The following is a 27,825-nucleotide window of genomic DNA, read 5'->3' on the forward strand; positions in this document are numbered from 1 at the left end:
CCTGGAGTTAATATGTGTAATGTATTTAATGAACTCAAATTGTACTCCCTTACACTCCTCTTTACTGACAAAAGTAATCACATAGCTGTAATGCGTTGCTGTCCAACACTGCTAATGGTACACAGATTTATCAAAGAGGACAGAAATGATGCCATGCCATGTTTAGGATCATATGATGTCATGTGAGATTATATGGCTTGCCAGTAGGTTAATTGAGCTAATTGGATAAAGAGTACTCGATCAGACAAAACTGTGTATCAACACTTTCAGTATCAACAAGTCAGGTAATGCAATGTCTCTGGAAATATCTACATCACACACACTATGTCATTTTCAACAGCATCACCCAAGGAGCTCTATTAGTAGAGGTAAGCCAAAACACACTGAGGTGTAAGTCCCTCATATCAGACTGGATCAAAACAACAACCAAGTGTGAGTATGTAAGTCATAGCGAACAAAAAGTTTTAGCTCCACTATAATGTTTCTTATTGCACATTGTTTTGTAATGAAGTTGGACTTACTTACTGACTATCTAACTCCATGCATCGGTTTGAATCCCTTGATTTTGCAAGCAGGAATTATAGCAATTTTGCACATCCATCATTTGTGCAAAACCAAACTGTAAATGTGGTGCACATCTCCACTTTGCTGACTTTAACTCCATAAAGGGAAGTTTAAGAGAATATTCAGGGGTTCAAGAAGTTAGACAAACACACATTTAAAACCTGGAGAAAATCCATGAGTCTGATAATGTGATGTTGTTTGCATAAGGTCAGACACAGTGAATCTGGGCTTAATTAAGCACTGCAGTTATTATCCAAACCAAAAGTGAGACATGAGGATATTAAAAAAAAAACATTGTTTTCCTATTGAAAAGTCAATAACAGATTTCAGCCAAACAGGTGCCAAGTCTTTTAAAAAGTTGCAGTATGGCTTTATATTTAGGAAGAAAATAAGTTGCTTTTATCTGAAAAACAATGTGATGATATGGAAAGAACTATTAAATGACAGAATATCTTCTTGCTTTCTAGCCAGTGAAAGAGTTGACCCCTCTATTACCAGGATATGACTTTCAGAAGAATGTCCGGCATCTGAGGTGTGGTGAACACTGAATTGAATTGAATATTATGTTAGGAACTTATACCTCTTATGAGCCAACACATTCATTGATTTTTATCTGCAGGAAGACCAATTGTATTGTTTCCATGGTGACAATTGAAGTACTGTTTTTTCAGACAGTGAGTAATGGACCTGCCTAAGTTTTCTTTTTTCTTTAGTTTACTCTATACAGTATGCAATTTGACGTGAGCGCACAAGCATATCTATATACAGGCATTACCAGCATATAGGTACACTTGCATGAAGATAGCCGACAAATCCTTTGGATTTAATTCACACTAGGTCATTGCACAGAGCGTACGTGCACACAGCAAACACACGAGGAGGCAGACTATTGAATGCGGACACTAACTCACAAATACACCCAGCTTGGTAGGAGAAATGCAATCAAATACTTAAAGCCCACCCTGTATGGGGGTAGATTAGCCCTTCCCCGCTGTTTTGCAACCATAAATCAATCTGCTGTCACACACTGGGACGTCAGCTTAAAGAATCTCTCCACATTCACACATCTACGCACATACCACACACAACACACATAAACACACACACACACACACACACACACACACACAGACACACACACACACACACACACCCAAACTCTGCGTAATTCAAACTCCCTCGCTTAGCACACAGTTCAAATTCAAAAGTAATAATACACATCATGTATATCCACCATGACAGATGTTTTGTGCACCTTAATTCTGCCAGAATCAAACTCTCATCTTTACACATGGGTTAATATGTTAGGAAGTTATAGCACCCAGTTAAAATTCAAAAGTAATAAAACACATCATGTATATCCACCATGACAGATGTTTTGTGCACCTTAATTCTGCCAGAATCAATCTACACACATGGGTTATTATGTTATGAAGTTATAGCACCCAGTTAAAATTCAAAAGTAATAATACGCATCATGTATATCCACCGTGACAGATGTTTTGTGCACCTTAATTCTGCCAGAATCAATCTCACATGTTCAATTGGTTTGAAGCTTAATGCCCCGTTGCAGACATTGTATACTTCGACATGTATATCACCGTGGATAGAGTTTTTGTGCACCTAATTAAATTTACTGCAGAATCAAAACTCACATTTCCACATTCAGTGAACTATGAAGCTCAATGCCTGGACGGTGCAGACTTGCATGCATACTTGCTAAGGTGGATGTACAGTACTGGTAGTGGATAGGAACGTTTTATCTTTCATATTTGCTTTCATAATGTTAAGAAGTTAATACAGTGAGCTGTATTCTATGCATCAAATCTCACATTTTGCCCACAATCCAATGAAATTAAATGAAAGTAGAATGGCCTGGAGAGTGCAGACTTCCGCCATGGCCACATACCCTATTGCTAAAAGTATTACAACTCTAAAAAAAATAAACTGTACTCAAGAGGAATAGAATAATGGCGTTTTTCCATTAATGGTACCTACTCGACTCGCCTTGACTCGGCTTGACTTGACTCGGCCGCGGTGCCCTGTCCTCCTTTTCTATTGCAGATTAGTAACGCTTCATGTGTGAGGCGAGTCGTGACTGGTCGTCATAGCAGGAAACTGCCGTGAAACACACACACACACACACACACACACACACACACACACACACACACACACACACACACACACACACACACACACACACATCGAAGGTGTGTTGCTTTTGATTCTTGACATGTGGCTGTCGCCACAGCTAGAAGTCAAATTAGTTTCAAAAGAAGCTGGAGCCAGCAAAAAAAAAAAAAAAAACGCCGGCTAAACTACTCAAATACGGCGGGTTTGTTCAGGACACCCCCTTCTCTCACTAGCAATGATGACGCAGTGATTAGTGACGATTCTCTCCGACCAATCAGTAGTCTGCAGGTTTTCACGTCACCTTTTAGAATCGCCTCAGCTCACTTGGAACCTCCACTAAGGTGGTACTAAAAAAAGTACCTGTTAGCAGGTACCAAGGACTTTTTTTTTGTAATGGAAAACCAAAAAAGGCGAGTAGAGTCAAGGCGAGTCGAGTAGGTACTATGCAGTGGAAAAACGCCATAAAGCAATCAACAATGTAGAGACAAAGCCGCATTCATTGCTTTGGTCACTTGAGGTCGGTGGAACAAGCTGTAAACACAATATCACCTTTTTTTTTATATTCAACCTGTCAAAGCATGTCAACTTGGTTGAATGAAGAGAAACATATTCAGTTCATTTTGAGTTTAAAGGATTACAATTTGATTTCTGCAGTCGGCTTTTAAATGTCATGCCGGTGCATTGCAAATGGTCCTTTTCATTTTTTGTGACACTTTCAAGCGTGAACAACATAATATATGTGCATATATTTTCTTCTGTCCTTGCTTATGCCCCACTAACGTTCTCCCACTTATCACAGACCCACACACACTGCCCACCTTACACATTTCTCTACCTTCTAACCACTGCAGCTGGCACTTCCCTCTTCCCTCACTAACTCACCCACCTCTCTTCTACATCCACCTACCACTCTGTCATTTTCTCTCCCTCCACCATCCATCTCTGTCTTCTCTCTTTGGCCTGAGAAGAGAGGAGAGGGGAGGAGAGCAGCATGGCTCCGGGCCATTGCCCACCACATCTCTATAAGTGAAGAAACACAGGCCTCCCACACACACATCATTAATTAAACCCATGTCACTTAAAATGCATGCATGTTCAACAGCACACACACACACACACACACACACTGCATTTCAGCCCGTGCTGTTTTTAATTGACTCCCCCCTCCTCCCGGTGAACTACACACATTATGAGGGTCAATGATAAATGATGGGTATTGTCTGCCGACACAGACGGGCTCATTAGGTACACACACACAAACAAAAAGAAAAAGCTAGAAAGAGACAGCAAACAAGGTGTAGAGGCTAAAGCTCCATCTCTTCAGTAACACATCTGTCATGAAGGGTAGAGCAGGCAATGTGTCTCTGCATCTGCCCCCACATCACTGGAACAATCAACCTTGGATTGGTTCCAATAATCAGCCTCTCACACACACACCACACACACACACAACACACACACACACACACACACACACACACACAAAATATACCTGCTGTCAGTCTGCCAAAATCAATGCAGAGTCGGTCCCGAGCTGCGTTGTGAGAATAATATTAACGCTAGACACCAAATTGATTAAACAATTGGTTTTACCATCCTAGCATAGAAGACACATGGTTGCTTTCATTATCGGTCTTATCTTTCTCACAGAATCTTTCTCACACCCTGAATTAACAAAAAGAGTTGAGAACGATCACTGAGAGCGATAAGTACTTCATTATTTCCATGTCTGGGCATGCATCAGTGACTGTGTGTCAGTGTGAGCACCGGTGAGCACCGGTGAGCACAAGTGCACCATCATGCAAACACATAAAGGATTGCAGCAAGATGAAATGTACGTTGTTTTACAATACCGTTTTGCTGACCTTATAAGAGGCCAGTTCATCAAGTCAAGTGCCATTGCAATCATATGACAATTATCATCTATTACAGTAATAATCCACCTTTTGTGGTCAAAGTGCACTGCTATAATAGGGCTGCGTGAATTCACTGTATGATCTTAGATCACTACCTCCTGCATGTCCTCACTTTTATGCTCTGCCTACTTAACCCTCATGGTGTCCTCGGGTCAAATTGACCCGTTTTCCTATATCAATGTTCCTTTTAATTACCCAATTGTAATTATGCAAAATAACATTATGGAACGCTCTTTGGCAAGTACAAAAATCTACTTTCTTTCATTTTGGGGTGTCTTATTCAATTTTATATACAGTGGTGTGAAAAAGTGTTTGCCCCCTTCCTCATTTCCTGTTCCTTTGCATGTTTGTCACACTTAGTGTTTCGGAACATCAAACCAATTTAAACAATAGTCAAGGACAACACAAGTAAACACAAAATGCAATTTGTAAATGAAGGTGTTTATTATTAAAGGTGAAAAAAAATCCAAACCATCATGGCCCTGTGTGAAAAAGTGATTGCCCCCTAAACCTAATAACTGGTTGGGCCACCCTTAGCAGCAACAACTGCAACCAAGCGTTTGCGATAACGTGCAATGAGGCTTTTACAGCGTCCTGGAGGAATTTTGGCCCACTCATCTTTGCAGAATTGTTCTAATTCAGTTACATTAGAGGGTTTTTGAGCATGAACGGCCTTTTTAAGGTCATACCACAACATCTCAATAGGATTCAAGTCAGGACTTTGGCTAGGCCACTCCAAAGTCTTCATTTTGTTTTTTTTCAGCCATTCGGTGGTGGACTTGCTGGTGTGTTTAGGATCATTGTCCTGCTGCAGAACCCAAGTTCGTTCCAGCTCGAGTACACGAACAGATGGTCAGACATTCTCTTTCAGGATCTCTTGGTAGACAGCAGAATTCATAGTTCCTTTTATCACGGCAAGTCTTCCAGGTCCTGAAGCAGCAAAACAGCCCCAGACCATCACACTACCACCACCATATTTTACTGCTGGTATAATGTTCTTTTTATGAAATGCAGTGTTCCTTCTACGCCAGATATACTTGGACACACACCTTCCAAAGAGTTCCACTTTTGTCTCATCGGTCCACAGAATGTTGTCCCAAAAGTCTTGGGGATCATCAAGATGTGTTGTGGAGAAATTGAGACGAGCTTTGATGTTCTTTTTGCTCAGCAGTGGTTTTCTCCTGGGAACTCTGCCATGCAGGCCATTTTTGCCAAGTCTTTTCCTGATGGTGGAGGCATGAACGCTGACCTTAGCTAAGGCAAGTGAGGCCTGCAGTTCTTTGGACGTTGTTGTGGGGTCTTTTGTGACCTCTTGGATGAGTCGTCGCTGCGCTCTTGGGGTAATTTTGGGCGGCCGGCCACTCCTGGGAAGGTTCACCACTGTTCCATGTCTTTGCCATTTGTGGATAATGGCTCTCACTGTGGTTCGCTGGATTCCCAAAGCTTTGGAAAGGGCTTCATAACCTTTTCCAGACTGATAGATCTCAATTACTTTCTTTCTCAATTGTTCCTGAATTTCTTTGGGTCTCGGCATGATGTGTAGCTTTTAAGGATCTTCTGGTGGACCTTACTGTGTCAAGCAGCTCCTATTTAAGTGATGCCTTGATTGTGAACAGGTGTGGCAATAATCAGGCCTGGGTGTGGCTAGAGAAATTGAACTCAGGTGTGGACAACCACAGTTATAGTATGTTTTAACAAAGGGGGCAATCACTTTTTCACACAGGGCCATGATGGTTTGGATTTTTTTTCACCTTTAATAATAAACACCTTCATTTACAAATTGCATTTTGTGTTTACTTGCGTTGTCCTTGACTATTGTTTAAATTGGTTTGATGTTCCGAAACACTTAAGTGTGACAAACATGCAAATGAACAGGAAATGAGGAATGGGGCAAACACTTTTTCACACCACTGTATATGAATATATATTTTATGTTTCGAAATAGTATTGAGTAAAAGTTGACGTATTCCAGTCGGTGATTATCCATCAACATATTGTACATTCGTTTAATTGTAGTCTAAATAATTCCTAAATTCTGCTTTTCTAACTCAAACATTAGGTATACTTTCCTAAAAATTAAGTTTTATTGACCATAAATTCCAAAGATAAGTTAGTTTTACATAGTTTTGAAACAATCAAAAAAAGCATCAAAAGTGTTGGTTTTCAGCTTTGACGGGAAGACAACACAAGGGTTATATTAATATTTTTTGCAAGTTTTACAAATACTCTCACATTCGCTCAACCTTTTTCATAGAACTGTTAGAAATACCTTCATATAAAAATAGATAAAAAGCCAATCCAAACATATTATTGTTTATGTGCTGATGCTCAGAAGTGGTGTTACTAAACCTTGTGACACCCTCTCCCACGCTGAAACAATGAGCGTGGTGAAAGGACCCGGCCTGCTGGTGTTCTCAGCCTTTTCCTTCCTGCCTATGAGAATGAAAGCCGAATGCCTCACAGTGTTTCCTCTCTTCTTCTAATAAATAAGGGTGACTCGCCCCTGCTCACCAACAATACACACCACTGTAAACAATGTGCACAGTTGAGGTATGTGTATGTTGCAATGTTGCAACATACACATACTCACATTTCCGTCGCCCTACTATGCTGCCTTTAAACACAAACAACACAAGCGCAGTTAAGACACGGGGCATCAGGGACGTTGCCAAAAAGCCAGAGTGGTTAGAAGAGGGTCTTTAAAGAGGGAAACGGTTCCCAGGCCTCTGAGAACAAAACTGTCTTTTTTTCCAGCCCGGTGGATTTAAATGCTCCCTCACAGATCAGCAGGGCGGTCAACATGAAGACCAATGCTGCGACCCAGTGAATCAACACGCTCACTCCACGGATGTACCCTGTATCTGACCAGTAATCCTGAAACAAATGCATTTACCAGAACACTGGTGCTACAGAAACACATTGGTTCTACATAACATTCACATAGAGCTATCTCTTTGGCCAAATACATCAATCTCGATATTGCATCAATACTATAGAGTTGACAACTGGCCCTTCACAAAATACTTACACAAAGACATTTTGTCAGTAATGTGGATTTAATGATTAAGTAGTCTGGTAAATTCAGAAAATTAAATCACTTTTCCTTTAAAACCAGGAATAGAGAACACTATCATATAACAATATCCAACATTTAAGACGCTATCTAGCCTCATATATAGATATAGATAATATCGATATATTGACCAGCCCTACATTCACATTGGTAAACCACTGAGTCCTAACAAAACCTAATCAGAAAAACAATTACAGACGTACAGTTTGCAGCAGAGGGGAGGGAACCTTTTCAGATAATTTGCTCCTGTTTTGTGCAGCCATAACACTTGTGGTTGGAGGGAACAGCAACTCATCGTCAGAGTGGAAAAAAAGGGTCTATGTGGGAGAGCAGCCAGATGATAACATTAGAAAATGGACCCTGCTCGCTGGTAGAACATAGAAATTACCTAAAGGCCAGTCAAACAGGATAACCGAGCAGAAGGCATTAAACAACTTTAGGGAATGTTTAATGGTAATGAGAAATACGTCACAGATGATGTTTGTGAAAGGCTGGGCAAAAAACAACAACTTTTCCTTCAGTTATGAAGAATAATATTCATCATTTAACAATTTCAGTATAAAGCCACATATGGAGTCTCAAATCTTACCATAACAGCAGAGCAGACACATCTTTGCATTTTTACCTTTCCGCCTCCAAAACCAGTACTTGCGCCGTCGTTTCATTGTCAGTCTGGTGGCTTTTATTTTGAAAAACAAAATACCAACCCAAGATCTCCTCCTAACACACATATATGGCAGTGTTCATCCTCACTGTGTTGTCCAGCCTATAAGGATCACCTACCCGAGGCAACGTGTCTGAGACGGGACCTCCGGTAACCAGCGACCAACCAGTCCATGCGTCCAAGTGGGGGCCTAAAACCTAATACACCTGTTTAGTAATTTCTCCTCTTCCGTCCTCTGCCTACTATCCTCTCCAAGACAGCACTGTAGAGGAAGGTAAGTCATCCAGTCACCAATACCTTCACATCTTCTTGTCCTCTTGCAGATGAGGTGTCCGTAATTTCACAAAGATGAAAAAAAAATGTCCAGGTTACACAATTGCCCCACATCTTCCTCTTTGTAATGTACCTTCCTCAAAGTCTTTCTTGGTCCCTCGGTGTCTAGCAGGTCTGAATTCTCTTTTTCGGAGCTCGGACTGAGCTTGTTAGGTACAGTAGTGGTCTAGGAAGAGCCTCCCAGGCTAATAATGCCAGTCAGGATGAGGAAACGACTCATTGCAGACAGGAAACCCTGGCTGGCAGTGTGTCCCGGCTCAAACACTGCAGATATTCAGGCTTCTATTGATTATCATATTGGGATTCAGTCTAGTAAAAACACTGGCAGTGTTTCACGTTAGCCCTAACTCAGTGTATCACACCCAGCTGATTTGGTTTGAAAGTAAAATAAAAAAAATAGATTTACAGTAAATTACAGAGTCTAAGAGAGAAATATCTGGCCCTGGGTGGTGTGTGACACATAAATGTGCCCATACACAAACACATAAAGGATGTGTCAACAGACTTTGATTTTACTCAACCATTTTTCTCTGGAGGTTTTACACATTTCTATGCAAACAGTCTAAAAGTTTGTTAGTTTTCTCTCTTTACCTCATTGTTTTTCCAGCAGGCGCTTGTAAGAAATATCCCTCCGTCTTCATTGAATCCCAGTCTGTCAGTGTGTTACAGTAGACTGTATTAGTTAGCCCATTTTTTGTGTTTTTTTAAAACATCACATATTATTGACAACAAGCTCATGATGATGTGCTTTCAAAAAGTGGGGCTTCTTGGTTTAATAGAGACAATCTAACACAACTGATAACTGTTGATTGTTTTCTTATTGATTTGGGAGCAACAGCACAGTATCATACTAGAATAAAGTGTATGTGGATGGTTGCTGTGTTGCAAAGGAGAACATGGCTCTGCATGTGTCCTCATCACACGCCTGTAGGTCCGCCTGTAGGTCCACCTGCTGGTCGACGGGTGAAACATTTCTGAGCATTACCTCCACCTAGTGGCACATTTGCGAACTGGAGTGTTTCAAATATGATCCTAAATACTGGTGTTTGTAAGAGCCAGTGTGTGTGCAACCCCTGAGGGATATTACACAAACACACACAGGTATTAGTCGTTTCCTGCTGAGTGCAGCCCACGCCCACTGTGATTATGACCTGAGCGAACCAATTACCACCTCCAAAAACAAACACGTCCAGTCTGAGACATCTCTACCAGACAAAGTAGTGAAGAGTAAACATTGGGAACATCCATTTACATAACAAACTGAAGTAATTCTGCAAGCCACAATATAATAACAAAGTTATGTAGAAACAAAGCGTGTTGGATTTGTTTTTGTTGGTAATTTAATGTGTACATTTTAAGAAAAAACTAGTTAATTTGCAATAATCCCAGTTGGCACATAAGACAACAATATACACCATGCTCATTTATTTCATGAAGTCCTAAAGTTGAAGTGATGAAGATCAATACACTGACAGCTTCACTCTGAGCCTATTGACATTCTCAGTCAGAACTAGACTTCCTCCTCAAAGTATCAGGTCTGGATTAGTCTATGTCCTTGATGTTCCATGATGGGATTGCTTTATTGCGGACAGAAATTCCACCGGATTTCACTCATTTAAATCAGATATCCGTTGCCTTGGGCTTCCTTTGTGTTGGCCCTTAAAACTCCGGTCGATTTATGAGAACTATGGATAACCTTTTCTCTAACCTGTTCTCACTCCAAACTCGTAAAATAGGAACATTTGGGCAGTGGGTGTCAGCGTCAGATACGACGCAAAAAGCACCGTTCAGCATGTGTAGAACTCTCCAGGTAGAGCAGCAGCTACGTGGTGTTTGAAGATGACATAGCATTAAGAGCAACAACGGTAGTGAGTAGTACAAGAGCCCAAAAATCTGCATAGTGATGTTGGTTGGGGTGGTGGATGGGTCAAACAACATAGGACTTTCACACAGGAGACCCGTGTGTCCCGTGTGTCATGTTTCCTAAACCCAACTGTCCTGCTCTTCTTTTCCTGAACCCAGCTGTCCTGTTCATCTTTTCCTGAACCCAACTGTCCTGTTCTTCTCCCCCAAAACCCAACCGTCTGGTTCTTGTCCCACATGTCATGGAACCATAAGCCCACCCACAACCTATTCCTTGATATAACTGCGTCAATATGGTCTCAGGTTAATATAATTTAAATTATGCTACCGACTCTTGCTTCTTTGCTCTAATTACACATTCAACTTAACTTAATTTTTAACGTCACTTACACCGCAATATTGTTTCTCTTATCATGGCAACCGCACTTTAAAATTCCTTTTGTTTGACGGCATTTTACTTACTCAGTCTACCATATTTTCATTGTCTATTTCTTGCCTGTATTTCTTGCCTTGTATTTCTTGCCTTGTATTTCTTTCGTGCTTACTTGTTTGTGTGTTATTGTTTTTGTTTTTCTGTTTTTTTGCTGTTGCTGCTATGCTGCTACTTGTAACGACAGAATTTCCCCGTCGTGGGATAAATAAAGTATAATCTAATCTAATCTAATCTAATCTAATCTAATAGTCCTGACCAAGCGCGTTTAGAGAAAGCGTGTTCAAATATGACGCTAAAAGTCTCCTTTATCGTCATATCTAAAACATATCTAACCCTAACAATGCCAACGGCACCTGACCAAGAGTTCTTTTTACGCAGGGGGAGTGAGAATGTGTTGTTTCCTTAGATCTCTGCAAGGTAAATCCAGACAACTAGCTAGACTATCTGTCTACTCAGACTTTTCTGTCGCACAACTAAAACAACTTTTGAACGTACACGTTCCACCAAAACAAGTTCCTACCCAAGGCCATTTTACAGAGGCATCATGTCTTCTCCTAGTGCCAAGCACTTGCCAATATTCCAGATAACAATTTGCTCTCATCCAAGAATGCTGTGTGGACTAGCCAGACCTACCTCAGCAGCGCCGCGTGGAGGAAGGTCTGGCAAAGTGAGACAATGTCTGGATCACTGTGCAAAGAACACTGAGATAACAGGATATTGTTGGAAAACAAAGCTAAACTAACTAAATCCAAAAACAAATTAGTACAAAAAAAGTAATACCTGTGAGGCAGAGTTTAAGACTGAATAAAATCACATGAATGCAATATTGAATTAAAGCTTTAACAGTAATTCCAAATAATGGGCCGCTTAGGCCACATATTGCTGTGAGTAATATTCGAGCCTGACACAAACCTGACAAACATTCAGGGTTTGTTACACTATGTTTTCATTAAAAAGAACTTAAAGCACCATGTAAAGTTGGCCAAACCCATTCAAGTGACCCCAGTCCAGTTTTTCAGGTGACCCCAGTCAAACCAGAATGTGTGGAGACTCGGGTCTCTGTTATCTCTGTATAATTGGCCAGTCTATTTAGAGTTACTATATGACATTTACGCATGCAAATCATAATAATCCATACTTTTTGAAGTCAATGATGTAGAGCACAACATGTTTATGGAATAGTAATTTTCATCATTTAACATCAACTCACACTTGATTTTTTAGTGCAAAGCCAAATATGGAGTCTCAAATCTACCATAATAGCAGAGAAGGCACATGTTTACTTCACAAAGTGCTCTTTCTTTGCCCAAAACTTAATACTGCATGTCAAGATTGTTTCCATTAGTCATTTATGAAAAAAAACCTAGAACAAATAGGGCCTAAACTAATTTCATTTACATAAGCTATGTGATAAAATACACTTTTGGTCAAATTTTGCCTTTCATTCCTCGACAAATACCAAAAAGTTCAGAGGGACAGGAAGCATGCTTGATTACCTCGTCCAAGTCCTTGCCAGTATAAACGACATGTAGGAAGTCATCCAGCCCTCATCTTTTAGCAATTTAACAATAGGAAAATAGGTCATAAGTTCAATCTAAAATGAAGCCGGTGTTAAAACACATTTGCTCATACTTCTCCTATTCAAATCTGAATGCATCCTGTTAATAAATGACAGAGGAGACAGAAGACTTTGCTGTGTTTTAATGTCTTCCATGGTGGAACAGACACACTTAGATACATTCTTTATTTCTGCAGCATATTGTCCTATTGAGAAGTTGGAACTTCTTTCATCGGTAAATTTAGAAACAAGCCGGGCAAACAGGAAATGGCCAAACCTAACTTTAAAGGACCATGACCATGCATGGCATTTTTAAAGTGAACTTATTAAAGATTCTAGTTGTTTTGTGTAGGGACACATTTCAACATTTTCTTTCGTTGTTGACATGGATTTCAAACTAATGTATTTTTAACATCTGGTAGTTGATAAGAAACAGATACAGTGGCAAGGAGTTTTGAAAAGCCGAAAATCTGCAAAAGGAAGTTGGGGTGGTTGGATCAAACAACACAGGACTTTCACCCCGGAGCCCGGGGATTGTGTCCCACGTGTGACAGTTCCTTCTTGCATTCTTATTTTCCTAACCACAACCGCCCCGTTGTTGTAACGCGTCCCACGTTTGGCGGTCCGTCCCGTTGTTGTCGCCGGCGTGTGGCGTTTCATTTCCCCATTGTTGCATCCCCCAGAGACCATGGACCGTGTCCCAACAGCTGTTGTGGTCACCATCTACCGCGTGTGGCATTTCATCCCTATTGAGGAAGGGGGGGGGCAAGGTGGAGGGTGGGGTGTGGCCTTACTGCCGTACTTTGCTTGTTTTCAAGCCATGAGCCTCTTTCTCATGAGCGGGCCAAATCTCTGGGCGGGCAAAGCAGATAAAGGGGAGGTAACCTTTCCCCTTAATGACATCATAAGGAGCAAGATACCAGATTGGCCTGTCTAAGCTTCCATTTTCTCAAAGGCAGAGAAGGAGACCCAGAGCCTGGTTTAAATTGCCATTTCTAGCCACTGGGGGACCATAGGCAGTCTGGGGCCACTCATAATAATAATAAAAAAACACATAAAGTAAAATTTTTATGCCATGGGACCTCTAAAATTCAAACACCAATCACACGTAAAGCAGTGCCTCTCCATTCACAGAGCGGATTGCTGGGTAGTTTGTAATTGATGTGGTACAGCAATGCACGGCATAGAGAAACAAATTATCTTTAAGCCCTATGAACTGAGCTGCACAGGGGAACCACTATTGCCTCAAGTGAGTTAAAGCCAGTAGAAGACAGTGAAAGGGTTCAGCTCAGGATGAATGGGCACCAATGCAGCGAAACAAGACCAGAAGCAGTAAGCTAGCAGGCCACACAGCATCTGATTCATACAGTCCCACTGCTCCTATCTTAGCACACAGAAAACAAGCAGCTTCATTGTTGACTGATACAGCTGTCCTCACAATAACTCCAGCTCAAACCTCTGGTACGTGCCCCCAATCTATTTGGGCTGTGAACTAGAGCTGCACGATATATCTTCTTTTTTTTTCTTTTTTTTTAATCGTCATTGCAATATTTACTGCCGCAATAAACACATGGCGAATCGCTGCAACGTATCATGAAATACACTTTTTTTGTTTAGTTGAAAGAAAATATCAGTAGAAAATTGCACTTTAAAATGTAACTGCCCGTCTTTATTTTTAGTGGGGACTTTTAATATTCAATTCTACGTTAAATTTGTACAATAAAATAATTTTAGATATGATTTAATTTAATTTGTTTTAAATTCAACAAGCGTTTTGTTGTATTTAGCAGAACACTGAAAGCAGCAGAAATGCAGAACGGAGTGCACTAATTTTGTTGCCACGATATTCAACAACATTATCACAAATTGTTCTCATATTGTGTTCAAAAATTTTAAATAAGTTATAGGTCAAACTTGTCTTCACACATACCAGAGAGACAGAAACAAATAGAGTTCTTTGTGCAACCCAACTCTGTTACACAGGAGCTGACAGGATAATATGTGATAGCATTCAAAGATGATTTGGCTGAGAGGACAACAGGCTTTATAATGATGAGATACTTCCATTTGTCTAGGAAGAATGGATCAAAATGGACATAAATGATAACAAAGCATCTTCTTCAGCATAAATAGGACGGCTTAAAATCTTCTAAAACAGACCCAGGCCAAAAGAGTCCAAACAACAGAGCATGAAAGCTCATTGTACATGTAATACTGCTTCTTTACTGTAATCAGATCTGTGGACCAAGACATCAGAGATCAGCCAGCCACAATAAGAGTTGTTTTGAACCAAGTCAAACGGAAGAAATGACTATCTAACTGTGGCAGGGGAACTCAGGTTACACTTATTAGTTTTATTCAGGGCTTTCACTTTTGCAAATCAACCATGGTTCATGTCATGGTTGGATTGACTTCCCCATAAAACATCACGACAGATGTGTTGACAACAGCTCAGTAACGAAACAGCGGCACTAACCTTTAGAGTGTTGAGCACAAATAATAGGAAGACAAGAGGAAAAGGTTTGTGGAGCTGGGAGGAAGGTAGATCTGGATACCCACGATATAAAAACACATGTAAAAGAAGGCAATATTGCACATTGGACAGCTCTTTGGTAAAACCTCTGTTTTAGGATTTAGTACTGCATACTTTCTTATTATATATTGACCAATGTGACAGATCTGACAGATCATATCTCTGGGTATTCTCGTGTTCACCTCACTTCCTGGCATACAGCTCATTTTCTGAGTTATGCGGATAAGGCTGGCTGCTGACAGCCGCTAGTGGCCCTATCAACCACAGAGTAAAGTTCACACACCAATATGCAGGTAAAGTACAGCACAGTGTCCTCAGCTGCATGTTAGCACACGCACACGGCAAAGCTGCAAGATGAAACCAGCGCCTCCTGTCCCAGTAGGTCCCAACCAGACAGCATACACTGCAGGAGTACATGTATTTGAATTACAGTTTTCTGAGAAATATAGACAGCTTAGTTAAACTAATGCCTGGGCAAACTGTCAGTTACAGCTGCAGAGGAAGCCCTCTGGAAGCCTGTATGCAATCCCAAGTTTTTGATCAGACTTTAAAACTGAGACACAGAACTGCACCGGGACCTGTCAGAAAAAGCGTTGAATTTCCCTGAGAGTCCCATCCTGAGCGGGACAAAGATTTTAGCACTTTCTTCGTAGTGGTGTTTTCCAGAAGGAATAAAAAAAAATGTGCCCTCCAGCATGTTGATTGTTACACAACAGGGTGGGGCTTGCCTCTGAAACCTTCTTGTAAGCAGCCAGTAAATCAGAGTTGGTGTGTAAAGAAGGGGGGTTAATGTAGGTGTGTAACAGTCTGGCCATGTCATGCTTTCCCAACATGACTGACAAAAACTCCATGGCTTAATAAAAGACATCTGTCAGCCACTGAGTCACCAGCAAGCCAGGTAGAGACATTCCAGACTGTAACAAAAAGATGTTTTACTTTTGCTTTAAGATGGATCTGCACAAGGAAATGCACAAGGAAGTTTCCATAAGTAGGCAAAATCCGTCCAGATAAGACGTTGGCTACAGTAAACCTAGCCTGAATCAGAAGTTGAAAAATGACATTCAAAAGCACTGGGTTTTATAGATGAAAAAGACCATAAGAAGGATTCTTTTCCATCTCTTGCAATAGTTTTGATGTAACATAGTTGTCTTTTTGTTATGAAATGGGTCATCCCAGCATTCTGTAGAAACTCACCTGCTTCTTCTGGCTCCACGGTGTCCAGACTCGGTGGTTTCCTGCGAATAGCGACTCTGCTGAAGCCGTCCATTCTGTTATGATCCGTTGGCCGCTCCAGCATTTACAGTGAAGGGAAACGCATTTAAAATGACCGGAAATAACGATTAAAAGTTGAAGAAATGCGGTCCTCTCCTAGAGGCAACCTCAGCAGCGCGTCCAGCTGCGCGGAGGCAGCCCATGTGCGCCTGCGCGGGCCAAAAAGCCAAACAGCTGAGTGTTAGGGTTGTATCGACGTTAAACCCTTGTCTATCAGCAACATCACCTTGATGGGGGTGTTTCCCAAGCCCCGCCCTTCTTCCCACTCACTGCGTACGTCCATACACACACACACACACACACACACACAACACACACACACACACACACACAACACACACACACACACACACACACACACACACACACACACACACACACACACACACACACACACACCACTAAGGTTGATCATGTATCTTCATAGTTGGAGATAATACATCACAGTTAAGAGATTTTATTTTTTTAAAGTATGAAATTGTGTGAGTAAAAAGTCATCATCCATTCTTCTTAATGACCTACTCAGATTTATTAATGAGATAATAAGACATAATTATGACACACTCATTAGATATTTTGAGATGCTAAATTATTAAAATTGATCACTTATTAAATCATAAGTAGGTAAGTGTAAATTATGAGATACTAAGTCAACACATAATTACAAAATATAGGTCACAAATTTTTCAAGATTATGATGTAATCATTGTAATTGGACAACATTAGAACATTAAGTCATGTTTACGAAACGTTATAGGCTAATTGTAATTTTTTAATATTCTTAGCATTCTAAGTCATGATATTAAGAAACACAAATTTAAAATATTGCATAATTGTTTTGGCAGGAATGGTGTTTCATAAGACATGCTGCATTCATCAAGGGGTTTGGCAGTTCACACATCCATTCGTTATTGCATATTGTGTGATATTAAGTTTTAAGCAGATCATGATAGGCAATCTCCTACAGTAAGCCATAAATATAACCTCATCATAGTAATTTGGCTTATAGTTGAGACTGAGAGGTATTTGTTATGTCTGGACGTTCAAAGCACATCACGTGTGTTGAGATCATTTTTTCTTTCAGTTGTAATAGAGGGGTGAATATGTTCTCCTATAATTGTATTAATAAAACTGATAATAATCCTATATATTTAGACACTCAAGAAGTGAACGAGGAGAAGAAAGACGTATGAAGTGTACTCAGGAACGAAACACACTGATGATCTTCTTCCTTTCAGATAAGGCAACAATCTCTGCGGATATCTTCTGTTACCTCAGCATTGCTTTCTTTCTCAGTACTGATTCAAATCGCAGTCCTGTGCTCTTTAAGAAGGGATTTTCTTATTGTACTGTAAAACATGCTTTGATTAAGGTAACGCTGAGAATAAATGACAAGGATGGATGTCTAATCTGGTTCTTTAAAAAAGGTTTTAACCTATAGTGTCCTATCTCTGAATGCATGTTCATTTCTGTCTGGTTTGGTAAAATAATGACAGAGAAACAGACACACAGTCACATCCAAATCCAAGGACAGGTCTTTTATTTACTTGTGAAACCAATGAAACACTGTTTTAAATGGAGGAGAAACTGTTAAACCCACTGTTGAACAGCTATTGTTATTTCATCGGATTAGTCTCTCTCCATCTACGGCTATATTGTGCAAACAAACCAAGAGAGTTAGGTCACCAATGAGCCCGCGTGGGTTCAGAAGCTACTTTGGGCCACACATATTTTCATCACTCTGTAGTTCCAAAAAGTAACAATTGTCACTGTTAACAAAGACAAGTCCAACAAATGTACGCACACGCACGCACGCACACCACACACCACACACACACACACAAAGAACAGAAAGAGTCCACTCATTCATCGCCGTTGTAACAGAAATGCTTTGTCAGTACAACACTATACTGGCTATGTAGTTTTAGTTTATCCATTTCATATCCATTTGGCAGAAATATGTATTCAGTGCAGTGAAGGGAACACTTTAGAAATTATGAGGGTATAAAAAAAGAGGAATGGGATTTTAACTATGCAAAAAACGTCCCACCTTACATCCATCTCAGTCAGACGTTGCCCCTCAGCGATCAAAACAGTGTTTCAAAAAGAAATAATATCTTGATTGTGTCCCCATCTGTCTTGCCTTTTTTTTAAATCAGCCTGCTGGTCAGTTTGTGATAGAAATGGAAATGTTGAGTTTCTCCTAATCAGAAAGGTCTCTGACCAGCACTACTGTATTGCTTTAATGCATATGCATAGTTGTGCTTAGACAGTACTGCATACTGTTTGGAGGACAGTTAGACATGTAGATGTCATTAAAGGATGAACAAAAGGTCATAATAACAGTTTTCTGGGGGTGTGGCCAATACAGTGAAAGAGGAAGACAGAGAATACTGGGTGAGAATACCATGACGGTAACTCGTGAAGAGGAACACTTTTGGATAACCCTCTCTGCTCTTATCTAATGTTAAAATGATGGCGGTCAGTTCACTCCATATTCACTTAAACCTGTTCAATTCAAATAGCAAATTCAGGCCAACAGCCCTAGTCCTGATCTCAAACACTCAGTCTCTCATCTATCTCAGTCTCTAAAGATCTGAGCTACATAAACAGACACAACCATGCCAATAGAGTCTGCTGTAAAAATAAATACAAATAATAAGAGGTATAAAATAGTCTTTATGGACATGATTTGCAAAAAAAAATCTTTGTATAAAAAAAAAAAAATTACAAGCATCCCGAGAAAGACTAGTGATGTTAGAAAGGTAGCTGAAATCCACCCATCACCACCACAAGAAACAGTTTTACTGTGTTTGCCTTCATTAGTCTGTTTGCAATGTCAAACCCAATGCACTCTAAAGGCGCTGACACACCAACCCAATTTTTCGGTCGTCAGACAGTCCGGCGAGGGCGGTGACTCGAGTCTGTTCGGCGTGTTCCGTGCCTACGTCAGCCAGAGCAGCCGCCGGCCTGCATTTTGGCCGATTTGACATGTTGAATCGGTGGATGGGCAGTCGGACTCACTGACCAATCTGATTGGTGGAGTGCTAACCCGCAAATGACGAGTGTGATGAGCGTGACTAACGCCTCATAAAATCTGACAAAAACCTGTCGATCTGAAAAGGAGACAGATTCAGCACCTGCATGGCCTACTTCTCGCTAACCTATTTTTTTGTAAAATATGGGATTGTTTTCTGAACAAGCCGCCATTATGGTCGGTTTTGAAATTCTGGAGAAGCCAGACACATGTGACGGGTTGGTCAAATCAGCTGCCGAGTTTCATTTTTTGGGCGACAATACAGGTTAGGTCGCCAGCTGTTATGTAGCCATATTACGTTGCACGCAAGCGCAGAACGTATGCTTAAGTCGGCGTCGCTTCGGTGTGATCCGAGGGACTTTTCTGCCGACGGTCGGCCGTCGGGTTGGTGTATAAGAGCCTTAACACTCCTATGTAAAAGTGGCATACATACGTTTTGATTATTATACTGTCAAAATCTGACATTTTAATGCTGTATACTATGATGAGGCAAGTTTTAAATCTGTTTATTACACCAGAAAGAACCTTTGCAGGTCTGGTTTTGGTGGCATTGGGTTCCCTTTGTTCAGGAATACCGCCACAGCAATAAAACACGGCTTGATTTCCATTCTGAATGACCAACAAACACAGAAAAAACATTCCAATAATAAATATTTTTGAAATGTGTTACAAATCAATATGTAAATAAATAATCAATAGAGCAAATAAATTATAAATAAATACTAATACGATTAAGGGAAAAGATTCCAGTGATTCGTCACTCATTTTGCGTCTTAGTTCAGTCCTTTTCCAGGACAGGATGTCACTTCTAGAGAAGAAGAGAGCGTCTTGCTCTTCTTCTGCGACCCAGGTAACCAGGAGGCCTGCCGAGGGCCGAACCATGTTTGCGTTTAGGTGGGGGCTGGGGGTCACAGAGTCCAATACGCACCAGGGGGTTGTTAGGTTGGGGGTAGTAAAACGGAGGGAACCCCAATCCAAAGTGTCTCTCTGTCTCTGCGTAACTCCTACCCGACCGAGGCCAGAGCCCGGGATGGAGCAGTGGGGTTAGGTGCCGGGGAGCGTGGGTTGATGGGCCAGACAGTTACGAGGGTCGCAGGGGGAGAGAAGGCTACTGCTCTGGACGGCTGCAGGTTCGGTTGCACATTTGGATTCTGGAAGGTCTGCAGACGGAAGAATTAGACTGTTAGAATGCAAGAGAATGGTTGAAGGAACAATAAATGAGTGAAAAAGAACTGCTGTGAAAAGTCTGAGGGGTTTCAAAGAAAACACATATATATGAAACACTCTTGACTTGCAACACAGATAAACCCCTTTAAACCAAACATTTTTAATCTTTGCAGAAAAAACAATAACATGTTTAAAAGTCAAAACTGTTTTCTCTTGGTAACTTTATCATAAGTCTCTGGTCCCCAGAGTATAACAAAGTCAACCTGTTCACCAGTGCGTGCTGTAAACGTACAGACATAGAAGTACACGAACCTCTCAAGTGGCACTGAAACTATAGTTACCTAATAGTCAAATTTAGCTCCAGGCTAGTTTCAAAGGCTCTGTCATTGACAACTTCCATCTAAAAAACACGTTGCAGTCTTCCGGTAAGAACATGCTAGCACATGACAGACTCCTAAGGACGTAACTGTATGTGCATTAATAGTCTACAGTTTGACATGATTTGTGACTTTCATCTTGTTCCTTTTTATTGCACTGCAAAAAGAGATATGGCTAAAATCTATACAGAAAACTATAGAATGCATCAAAACTTTTGATGCAATGTGAAATAACATTTCTTTAATTGCCTGAGTTAATTAATAGAATCCAAGTTTCAGTTAAACATTATAATGTGCATGCAAACTTACCTGCAAGTGGAAAACAATTCATGACTTGTTAATATTTTAAAATGCAGGTTTCAAGCATAATACAGCTGTCTAAACTAGCAAATGTAAAGGGGAATGAAAGATGCAGACATTATATTCTACAAATGCAGGTGTTCAACCACGAAAAGATGTGAAAGTCTATTTGCAATAAATAGAATGTGAAACGTGTGATTAGTATAATAGACAGATAGATAGATGTCAACAAGCCCACTACTAGCAGGTTCTCCAGCTTGTTACCTGCGGGCTAGGGAGGCTCTCCCTCGCCTTAGTTGTGGGGAGAGTGACGATATTGAGGCAGCAGGCTGCTGACAATCTACAAGAGACTGATAAATTAGACAGATATACAGAGTGGTGACACTCAGGGTTAGACAATAAGACAGAGAAAACATGGAGCACAAGACAGGGGAAGACCTGGTCAGAGACAATGAGACTACTACTGGTTTTCTGCTACAATAGCTCTGTTTGTTTTACTAAAGCACCAGTCTGATCCTGCTCTACATACAGTTTTTCCCACGGCATTACTATAGCACTACTTAATAATTTACATAATGTATGTGATAATCATCCTTGTTTTTGTTTCTCTTGGATAACCCGTAATTCTTCCGGTCATGGAAATCAGCATTTCTGTAAGTGAATGGAACAAGTCTGAGAAAAAGAGAGCATAAGGAGAAATATGAGGAAAAAGAGCAGAGGAAATAATTGATGCCAGCCTAAGCATAACCTGCCAACCAAGTGGCTTCATCCACTGTCATTCATTTACAATGTATGCTTGCATAGTGTGAATGTAACTAAACCAGTCTTATCTGACCACACTGACAGGACCAGTCACTGCAAACAGCTAGACAATCAGCACTGGAGGTGGGGCGCCCTGACAGCTCAGTTGGTAGAGTGGGCACCCATATATAGACGTTTACTCCTCATCGCAGTGGGTTCGACTCTGACCAGCAGCCCTTTGCTGCATGTCATTCCCCCTCTCTCTCCCCCTTCATTTCTTCAGCTGTCCTGTCATTAAAGGCCTAAAATGCCCAAATAATAATCTTAAAATTCAGCACTGGAGGTGGAAAACACAAAGAGGCATGGACATGGACATACACACACTTAAATCAACCAACATTATATTGATTGGTACAGCCCACAAAGAGGAGGACAGACACAGTTGGGATAATGCTGAACAATCCAATGCTGCTGAAGTCCAGAACACCTGCTGCTTATGGCTCAATTCTATACATGAAGTCTGTTTTAAGTCCACACCCGTCATTCTCATCAGTTCCATTCATACTATATGAGGTTGTGTTCTTAAAATCTTATTTAAGCTGTTTCCCTTATGCTGCATATTATCTGAGGTAGGATAAAAGAGAGAGAGAGGGTAAGAGAGAGAGTGGTCAAACAGAATTTGACAGTGAAGAAAGTGGAAATGTTTTCTGATGGAGAAAACTGGGAATACTGTGAGAGAGGTTTGACAAGACAATGGCTGTCAGCAGAAGGAGGAATGGATTTAGTTTACCTCCCTCTACTTTACTTTTGGATACTACATGAGGGGTAAGTGTACAGAGTGACAATCAAGTAGGAGATTGAGGCACAGAGAGGAGGTCTGACTGGATAGAATATAGAGACTAGGTAAAATACCGTTTGATAAAGATGCAAAAAAGAAAGAGAAATATAACATGTAATTCATAGAGTCTGCCACAAGGAGGTGCTATAAGTCACTGTATGCTGAAGCAGAGGCTGCAGCCATGTTTTGCTTGGTTTTCTCTTTGACACACGTCCTAGTTCTCTAAGAAAGTGATTTAAATATTGCCTTGGTTTATGGTAGCAGTTATTCATATGCTAAGAAATATGCCTGGTATCACATAGGTAAGGGTGTTCATAAGAAAATTGCATGCAGTCCAAACGTATCAATACTAAAAAGGCTGTTCAGTGCTGTTTTGAGAATGGAGCAAGGTGTCAGGGGCTCCTTCTTCCTGAGTGTTGCTGCATGTTCAAACCATAGACATGTGAAACCAGTTTTTCCTCCTCTCTGTATCCCATCTAATCCAGCGGCATCTGGAAACTGTGTACATAGATGATGAATCATCGCCTTCGTCGAAGGTGAGGAGTTACTGAGGCAGGGCTACTGGTGCTGTGAGAAGGGGACAGTCGACCTATGTCTTGTCTTGAGTAAATGAGTCGTCTGAACTCTAAGGTTAGCCGCTCAGGGTCTACCACGATGGGCTGGGCACCCAGAAACAAATGAGGGTAACTGATGTTCGGTTGAAGAGTTGAAGCTGAGGTCTGGATTGTTTCAGAAAGTGTGTCTGAAGTCCACGCAGACATGGACGGACAGGCAGTTAGTTCTACAGAGGGAGGACTAGTAAGGGAGGTGTTCAGGGTGTGGGTGGTGATAATGGAGGGGCTGTGGAACCTCGTGGGACTGGAGGGAGCTGTGACGGCACCTCTGCGACTTACTTTGGGAGGGCTGCTTTTTATCTTGGGCACTTTAGCGCCGCGGCCACGGTGAGTCTGCTCGTGGTCAAACTCCAGATCCTCCAGCCGTTGGGTCAAGGCCAGTTTCTGCTGGATGGCCATACGGAGGAGGGAGTTCAACGTCTTTTTCTCATCCTCTGCTGCTGCCAGCTGCCTCTGCATCTCATCCAACTGGGTAACGTACTCATCACATCTACACAGAGAGAGAGAGAGATGAATGTGTAAAGGGAAGAAACAAATATTTAGCGGGAGATTTCTGTCACACAGGCAAATCCTCTGTTTATATTTTAAGGAAAATTCATGTTCACTTTCCCAGCTTAGTGGCTTCATTTTCCGCTCTTACCTTGTGGCAAACATGGCCCTAAGAGATGAGAAGGTGGCGGCATCTTCTTTCAGAGCCTTCAGCTCGTTCCTTAGCTTCATCATGGTCTCTGTCACCATCGCCTTTTCATTCTCGTACTTGCTCTTCAAATTTGCCAGTGCCCCCTCTGCTGTCTGCAATGTGGATCATTTGACAGTTTATTACAACATGTAGGCCTAATTCAGATAACATCTGCATTGTATCTCTGACACAAAAAGGACAAATGATTGGTTTTCTACAGTTGGCATGGGTATTACATTTTTCATGGTATATTAAGTACAAAGAAAAATCATCTTTCACCTGTTTATTGGCTTTCAGCACCAGCCTAAGTGTGGCTATCTGCTCTCTCTTTGTACTGAGCAGGGACTTCAGTTTGAGTATCTCCTCCAAGCACAACTCCTTGTCCTTGTCAAGCATTGGCGCCAGCTCCCTGGCTGCAGCCCTCTGCCTGGACAGCTGCAGTGAGCGGTCCACAGCCCTCTGCAGGTGTTTGATCTGGTCTCTGATGATGGCGTTCAGGTTGTAGATATTCATGGGCTCCTTCCGCAGGTCCCCACCTGCCTCGGAGGGCACTGGAGACGGGCAAGGAGAGATGCTGATGACTGGGGACCCTGTAGGGTTGCGGGTGGGGCTGCTATGACAAGAGTCCAGTGTGTTGGTTGTCGTCTCATTGAGATGGCCGTCTTTGGATGGGGAGTCCATTGGAGTGCGCGGGGGCTCTGAGGAGCAGGCTGCAGACGCCGCAGCGAGGCGTCGCGCCAAGCGAGGCGAGAGCAAAGCCCGGTGGTCGTCTGAGCCCTTCAGGCTGCCGCTACGTGTGACGCGGCTCTGGCGGTAGTAGTCCAGCATGACGCGGTTGGGTGTCTCGTTGTTGCACAGGCAGACGTGGTGGTAGAGCTGTGCCAGTTCTTCACTGAAGGTTACCAGCTCATCCTGTGCTGTGTTCAGCATGCCCTGGCTCTCTGTGGCCGTGCTCGCCGATGCTCGGAGCTCTGCCTCCAGGCTTGCCACCCTCTCCCGACTCTCACGGTAACTACGCTCCAAATGAGTTACCTGCTTGGATAAAATCAGTTGGACATTTGCAACATTACAGGGTGCAAAACAGCTCTGGGTGCAGTTATTATCATCCAATAAAAATAAACATATACACATCCTGAAGGAGGTTGTCTACCATTATGTGTGGGTTGGTTTTCCCTATGTCTTTTAATTTTTTTTATTTTGAAATAGGTAGTAAAAGAAAAGCTTTTCAAATCATTTAGGAGAAGAGTGCCTTGGATTTTCTTTTTTCTATACAAAAATAAATATATTTGGTTGATAGAGATACAGGAATTAAAATATAAATATTAGGGCTGGGACGACATGCTTTTGTCCCGATTGGATTCTTTCACGATCCAGAGTGCAGATATCATTTGTAGTGCGATTCTAAAAGTAGGCTATTGCGATTGGATAGTATCAGAAAAAAATTATGTGAATCATTGGTATATACAAACACACACACACACACACACACACACACACACACACACACACACACACACACACACACACACACACACCGTGTATTTTATATACACAGAGTATATATATATATATATATATATATATATATATATATATATATATATATATATATATATATATATATATATATATATTAGTATATATTTATAGTTCTGGGAAAAAAGAATCCATTTTAAAATAATCACACAAAAAATTCACCATACACAATTAGATTTTTTCCCAACTCCTGATAAATATACACTACATGTAACTATGACAAACCTGTTCAGTCAGTGCCGGGACCCTGTCGTCGCTGTAGCTGTCCCCCTGCCCCTCCACAGCCTGGTTGTACTTCTCCTTCAGGACCTTTAGTTCTGCTTTCAGGTCGATCACCTCCGTCACCGCCACCTTGTACTTACACTCCAGGATCTCAAACCCATGGATATCGGGATCATGGTGACCATTGGCTGGTGGCGATAAGGAGCCCCCATCAGGTTTCTCACTCTCCTGTGGTTCATCAAGCTCTTTGTCTCCATTGAGACATTTCATGCTGCTGACGCGCTCCATGAGGCGATGGACGCGCTCGTTCTGCTCGGTCAGGGCGCCCTGTGTGTGTTGCAGCTGGGTCTGTGACTCCTGCAGGTTCATGAGAAGCACCGACTTCTCCCGCTCCACCTGCAGAACGGGGGAAGGATACGCTACCACATGAGAGGCCTTCAAGACAGTGAGGGAAAAACACAATGCTGCATACATGTTTAATGATATACATATTCATATTTTCTTATATATTAATCTGCATTGGTGTGTTCTGTCATGTTAACAGATCAAAATGTGTAACTACAAGCAAACTTAATTTAGTTACGCAAATGTATAATCCATCTGACCTCTACAACTCCATAATATAAAGGGGCTAATAAAGATAATAACAAAGTAACATGCAACCAGCATATAGCAGGATTTAGGCTCAGTTACGCAATGTGTAATCAGTATGACAGGCACATCTCGTAATATTAAGGGACCAATAAAGATAAAGACAATGTACCATGCAACCATCATTATTAAGCAGCTAACAAACAAAGGCAAATCATAGACTAACAATGTATACATTTACCTGTATTTCTGAACAAAGGTGTGTAATGATATGTGGTGAGGCTTGCTTGACTTAAAAACTGCCAGTAAGTTCAATGGAAACTAACATTAAGTGCCGTTTAATTGCTTTTTGATCAAGGAAGTATGCTCCCATGAAGCTAAAATCTTTATCGATCCAAATCTTTGAATGGCGAAGGAAGCTTAGCAAATGGATAAGTTTAAAGCGTTTAAATAATGATTAAAGCCTAGAGTGATACCTCAAATTAAATTGTGAATGGTTTTGGTCCATAGTGTCAATATTGAAAAAGACAAAATAGTTATTTTGTTTAAATTTGATGCTGCTGGTGTTTCCAAGAATAATCATCTCGAGAGGAAAAATGTATTGGCTAGTAATTGTGTTTACAGAAAAAAAGGGCACATCTTATATGGCATCTACTGATCTAATTTTCTATTTCCCAGAGGAGCTCAGCTTGGGCAAAAATAAACAGTAATGACTCAATTAAACTGTTCCCAGGAATCTAATCTACCTAGCGGTGTCTACCTACTGAGTATGATTGTTATGTTGTTCAACACACTGTATGCATTCCTCTTGTGTGGGGTGCCTCTCCATGAGTGTGTTGCACTCACGTGACTCAGTGCATACGTGTGAGAGAAATTCTTTCCTATATTACATTATATAAGACTTATATTTATACTGTCTGTTTATATGGATGTAGCTTATCACAATGCAAAGTTGGAATTAATTGTGGCATTGTATAAGTGTACAGTACCTGTGGACAAGGAAAAACTTCTTTGACATGTCCCCTTATCTCTTTGGGTCTCATTTCCTAGTTAGGACTCTATTTCTGTACCTTGTCTCTAAACCAAAAGCAGAAATAGTCTGTTTGTGTCTCTGTCTTGCCTCTGCATCTCTTCCCTGTGCCTATTGAATGCTAATCACCCTGACAGGGCTCCCTATGGCATGCGCAAATGCACTGCCTCTGCTGCTAGACTCTTTGCTTTGCTATGATTTCGCTTCATCACTTCCACTAAGACATTAGCGCATTAGAGCATACATTACATATAACACATTATATACAGTTCATGAGCATTGAAAAAGACTTAAATGCACATGTGCAAAACGTTTGTGATAGTATGGTTTAACCTGTTGTGGAACGGC

The 27,825-nt window shown here is 41.2% G+C and overlaps 2 protein-coding genes across 11 annotated transcripts in view; both read right to left on the reverse strand.

Moving 5' to 3' along the window:
• The window catches only part of fgd4a (FYVE, RhoGEF and PH domain containing 4a), a 60,546-nt gene extending 44,046 nt beyond the window's left edge, over positions 1 to 16,500 (reverse strand). The window contains exons 1-2 of one of the 5 annotated variants that reach the window (XM_032522921.1): positions 8,473 to 8,542; positions 8,279 to 8,368 (exon numbers count right to left, since the gene is read on the reverse strand). In XM_032522921.1, coding sequence (XP_032378812.1) covers positions 8,279 to 8,368; positions 8,473 to 8,527 — 145 coding nt within the window. In that variant the 5' untranslated portion in view covers positions 8,528 to 8,542. Of the gene's footprint in view, positions 1 to 8,278; positions 8,543 to 16,267 lie in introns of those variants that run through there. The other 4 variants (XM_032522911.1, XM_032522913.1, XM_032522909.1 and 1 more) reach the window with 4 other exon arrangements.
• Positions 16,501 to 21,312: 4,812 nt separating this feature from the next.
• bicd1a (bicaudal D homolog 1a) overlaps positions 21,313 to 27,825 on the reverse strand; it is a 36,937-nt gene continuing 30,424 nt past the window's right edge. The window contains exons 5-9 of one of the 6 annotated variants that reach the window (XM_032523866.1): positions 25,860 to 26,252; positions 24,378 to 25,130; positions 24,060 to 24,211; positions 23,699 to 23,909; positions 21,313 to 21,576 (exon numbers count right to left, since the gene is read on the reverse strand). In XM_032523866.1, coding sequence (XP_032379757.1) covers positions 21,487 to 21,576; positions 23,699 to 23,909; positions 24,060 to 24,211; positions 24,378 to 25,130; positions 25,860 to 26,252 — 1,599 coding nt within the window. In that variant the 3' untranslated portion in view covers positions 21,313 to 21,486. Of the gene's footprint in view, positions 21,577 to 21,846; positions 23,910 to 24,059; positions 24,212 to 24,377; positions 25,134 to 25,859; positions 26,253 to 27,825 lie in introns of those variants that run through there. The other 5 variants (XM_032523867.1, XM_032523865.1, XM_032523868.1 and 2 more) reach the window with 5 other exon arrangements.

The sequence above is a fragment of the Etheostoma spectabile genome, chromosome 8, assembly GCF_008692095.1.
Source record: "Etheostoma spectabile isolate EspeVRDwgs_2016 chromosome 8, UIUC_Espe_1.0, whole genome shotgun sequence".
NCBI lineage: Eukaryota > Metazoa > Chordata > Actinopteri > Perciformes > Percidae > Etheostoma > Etheostoma spectabile.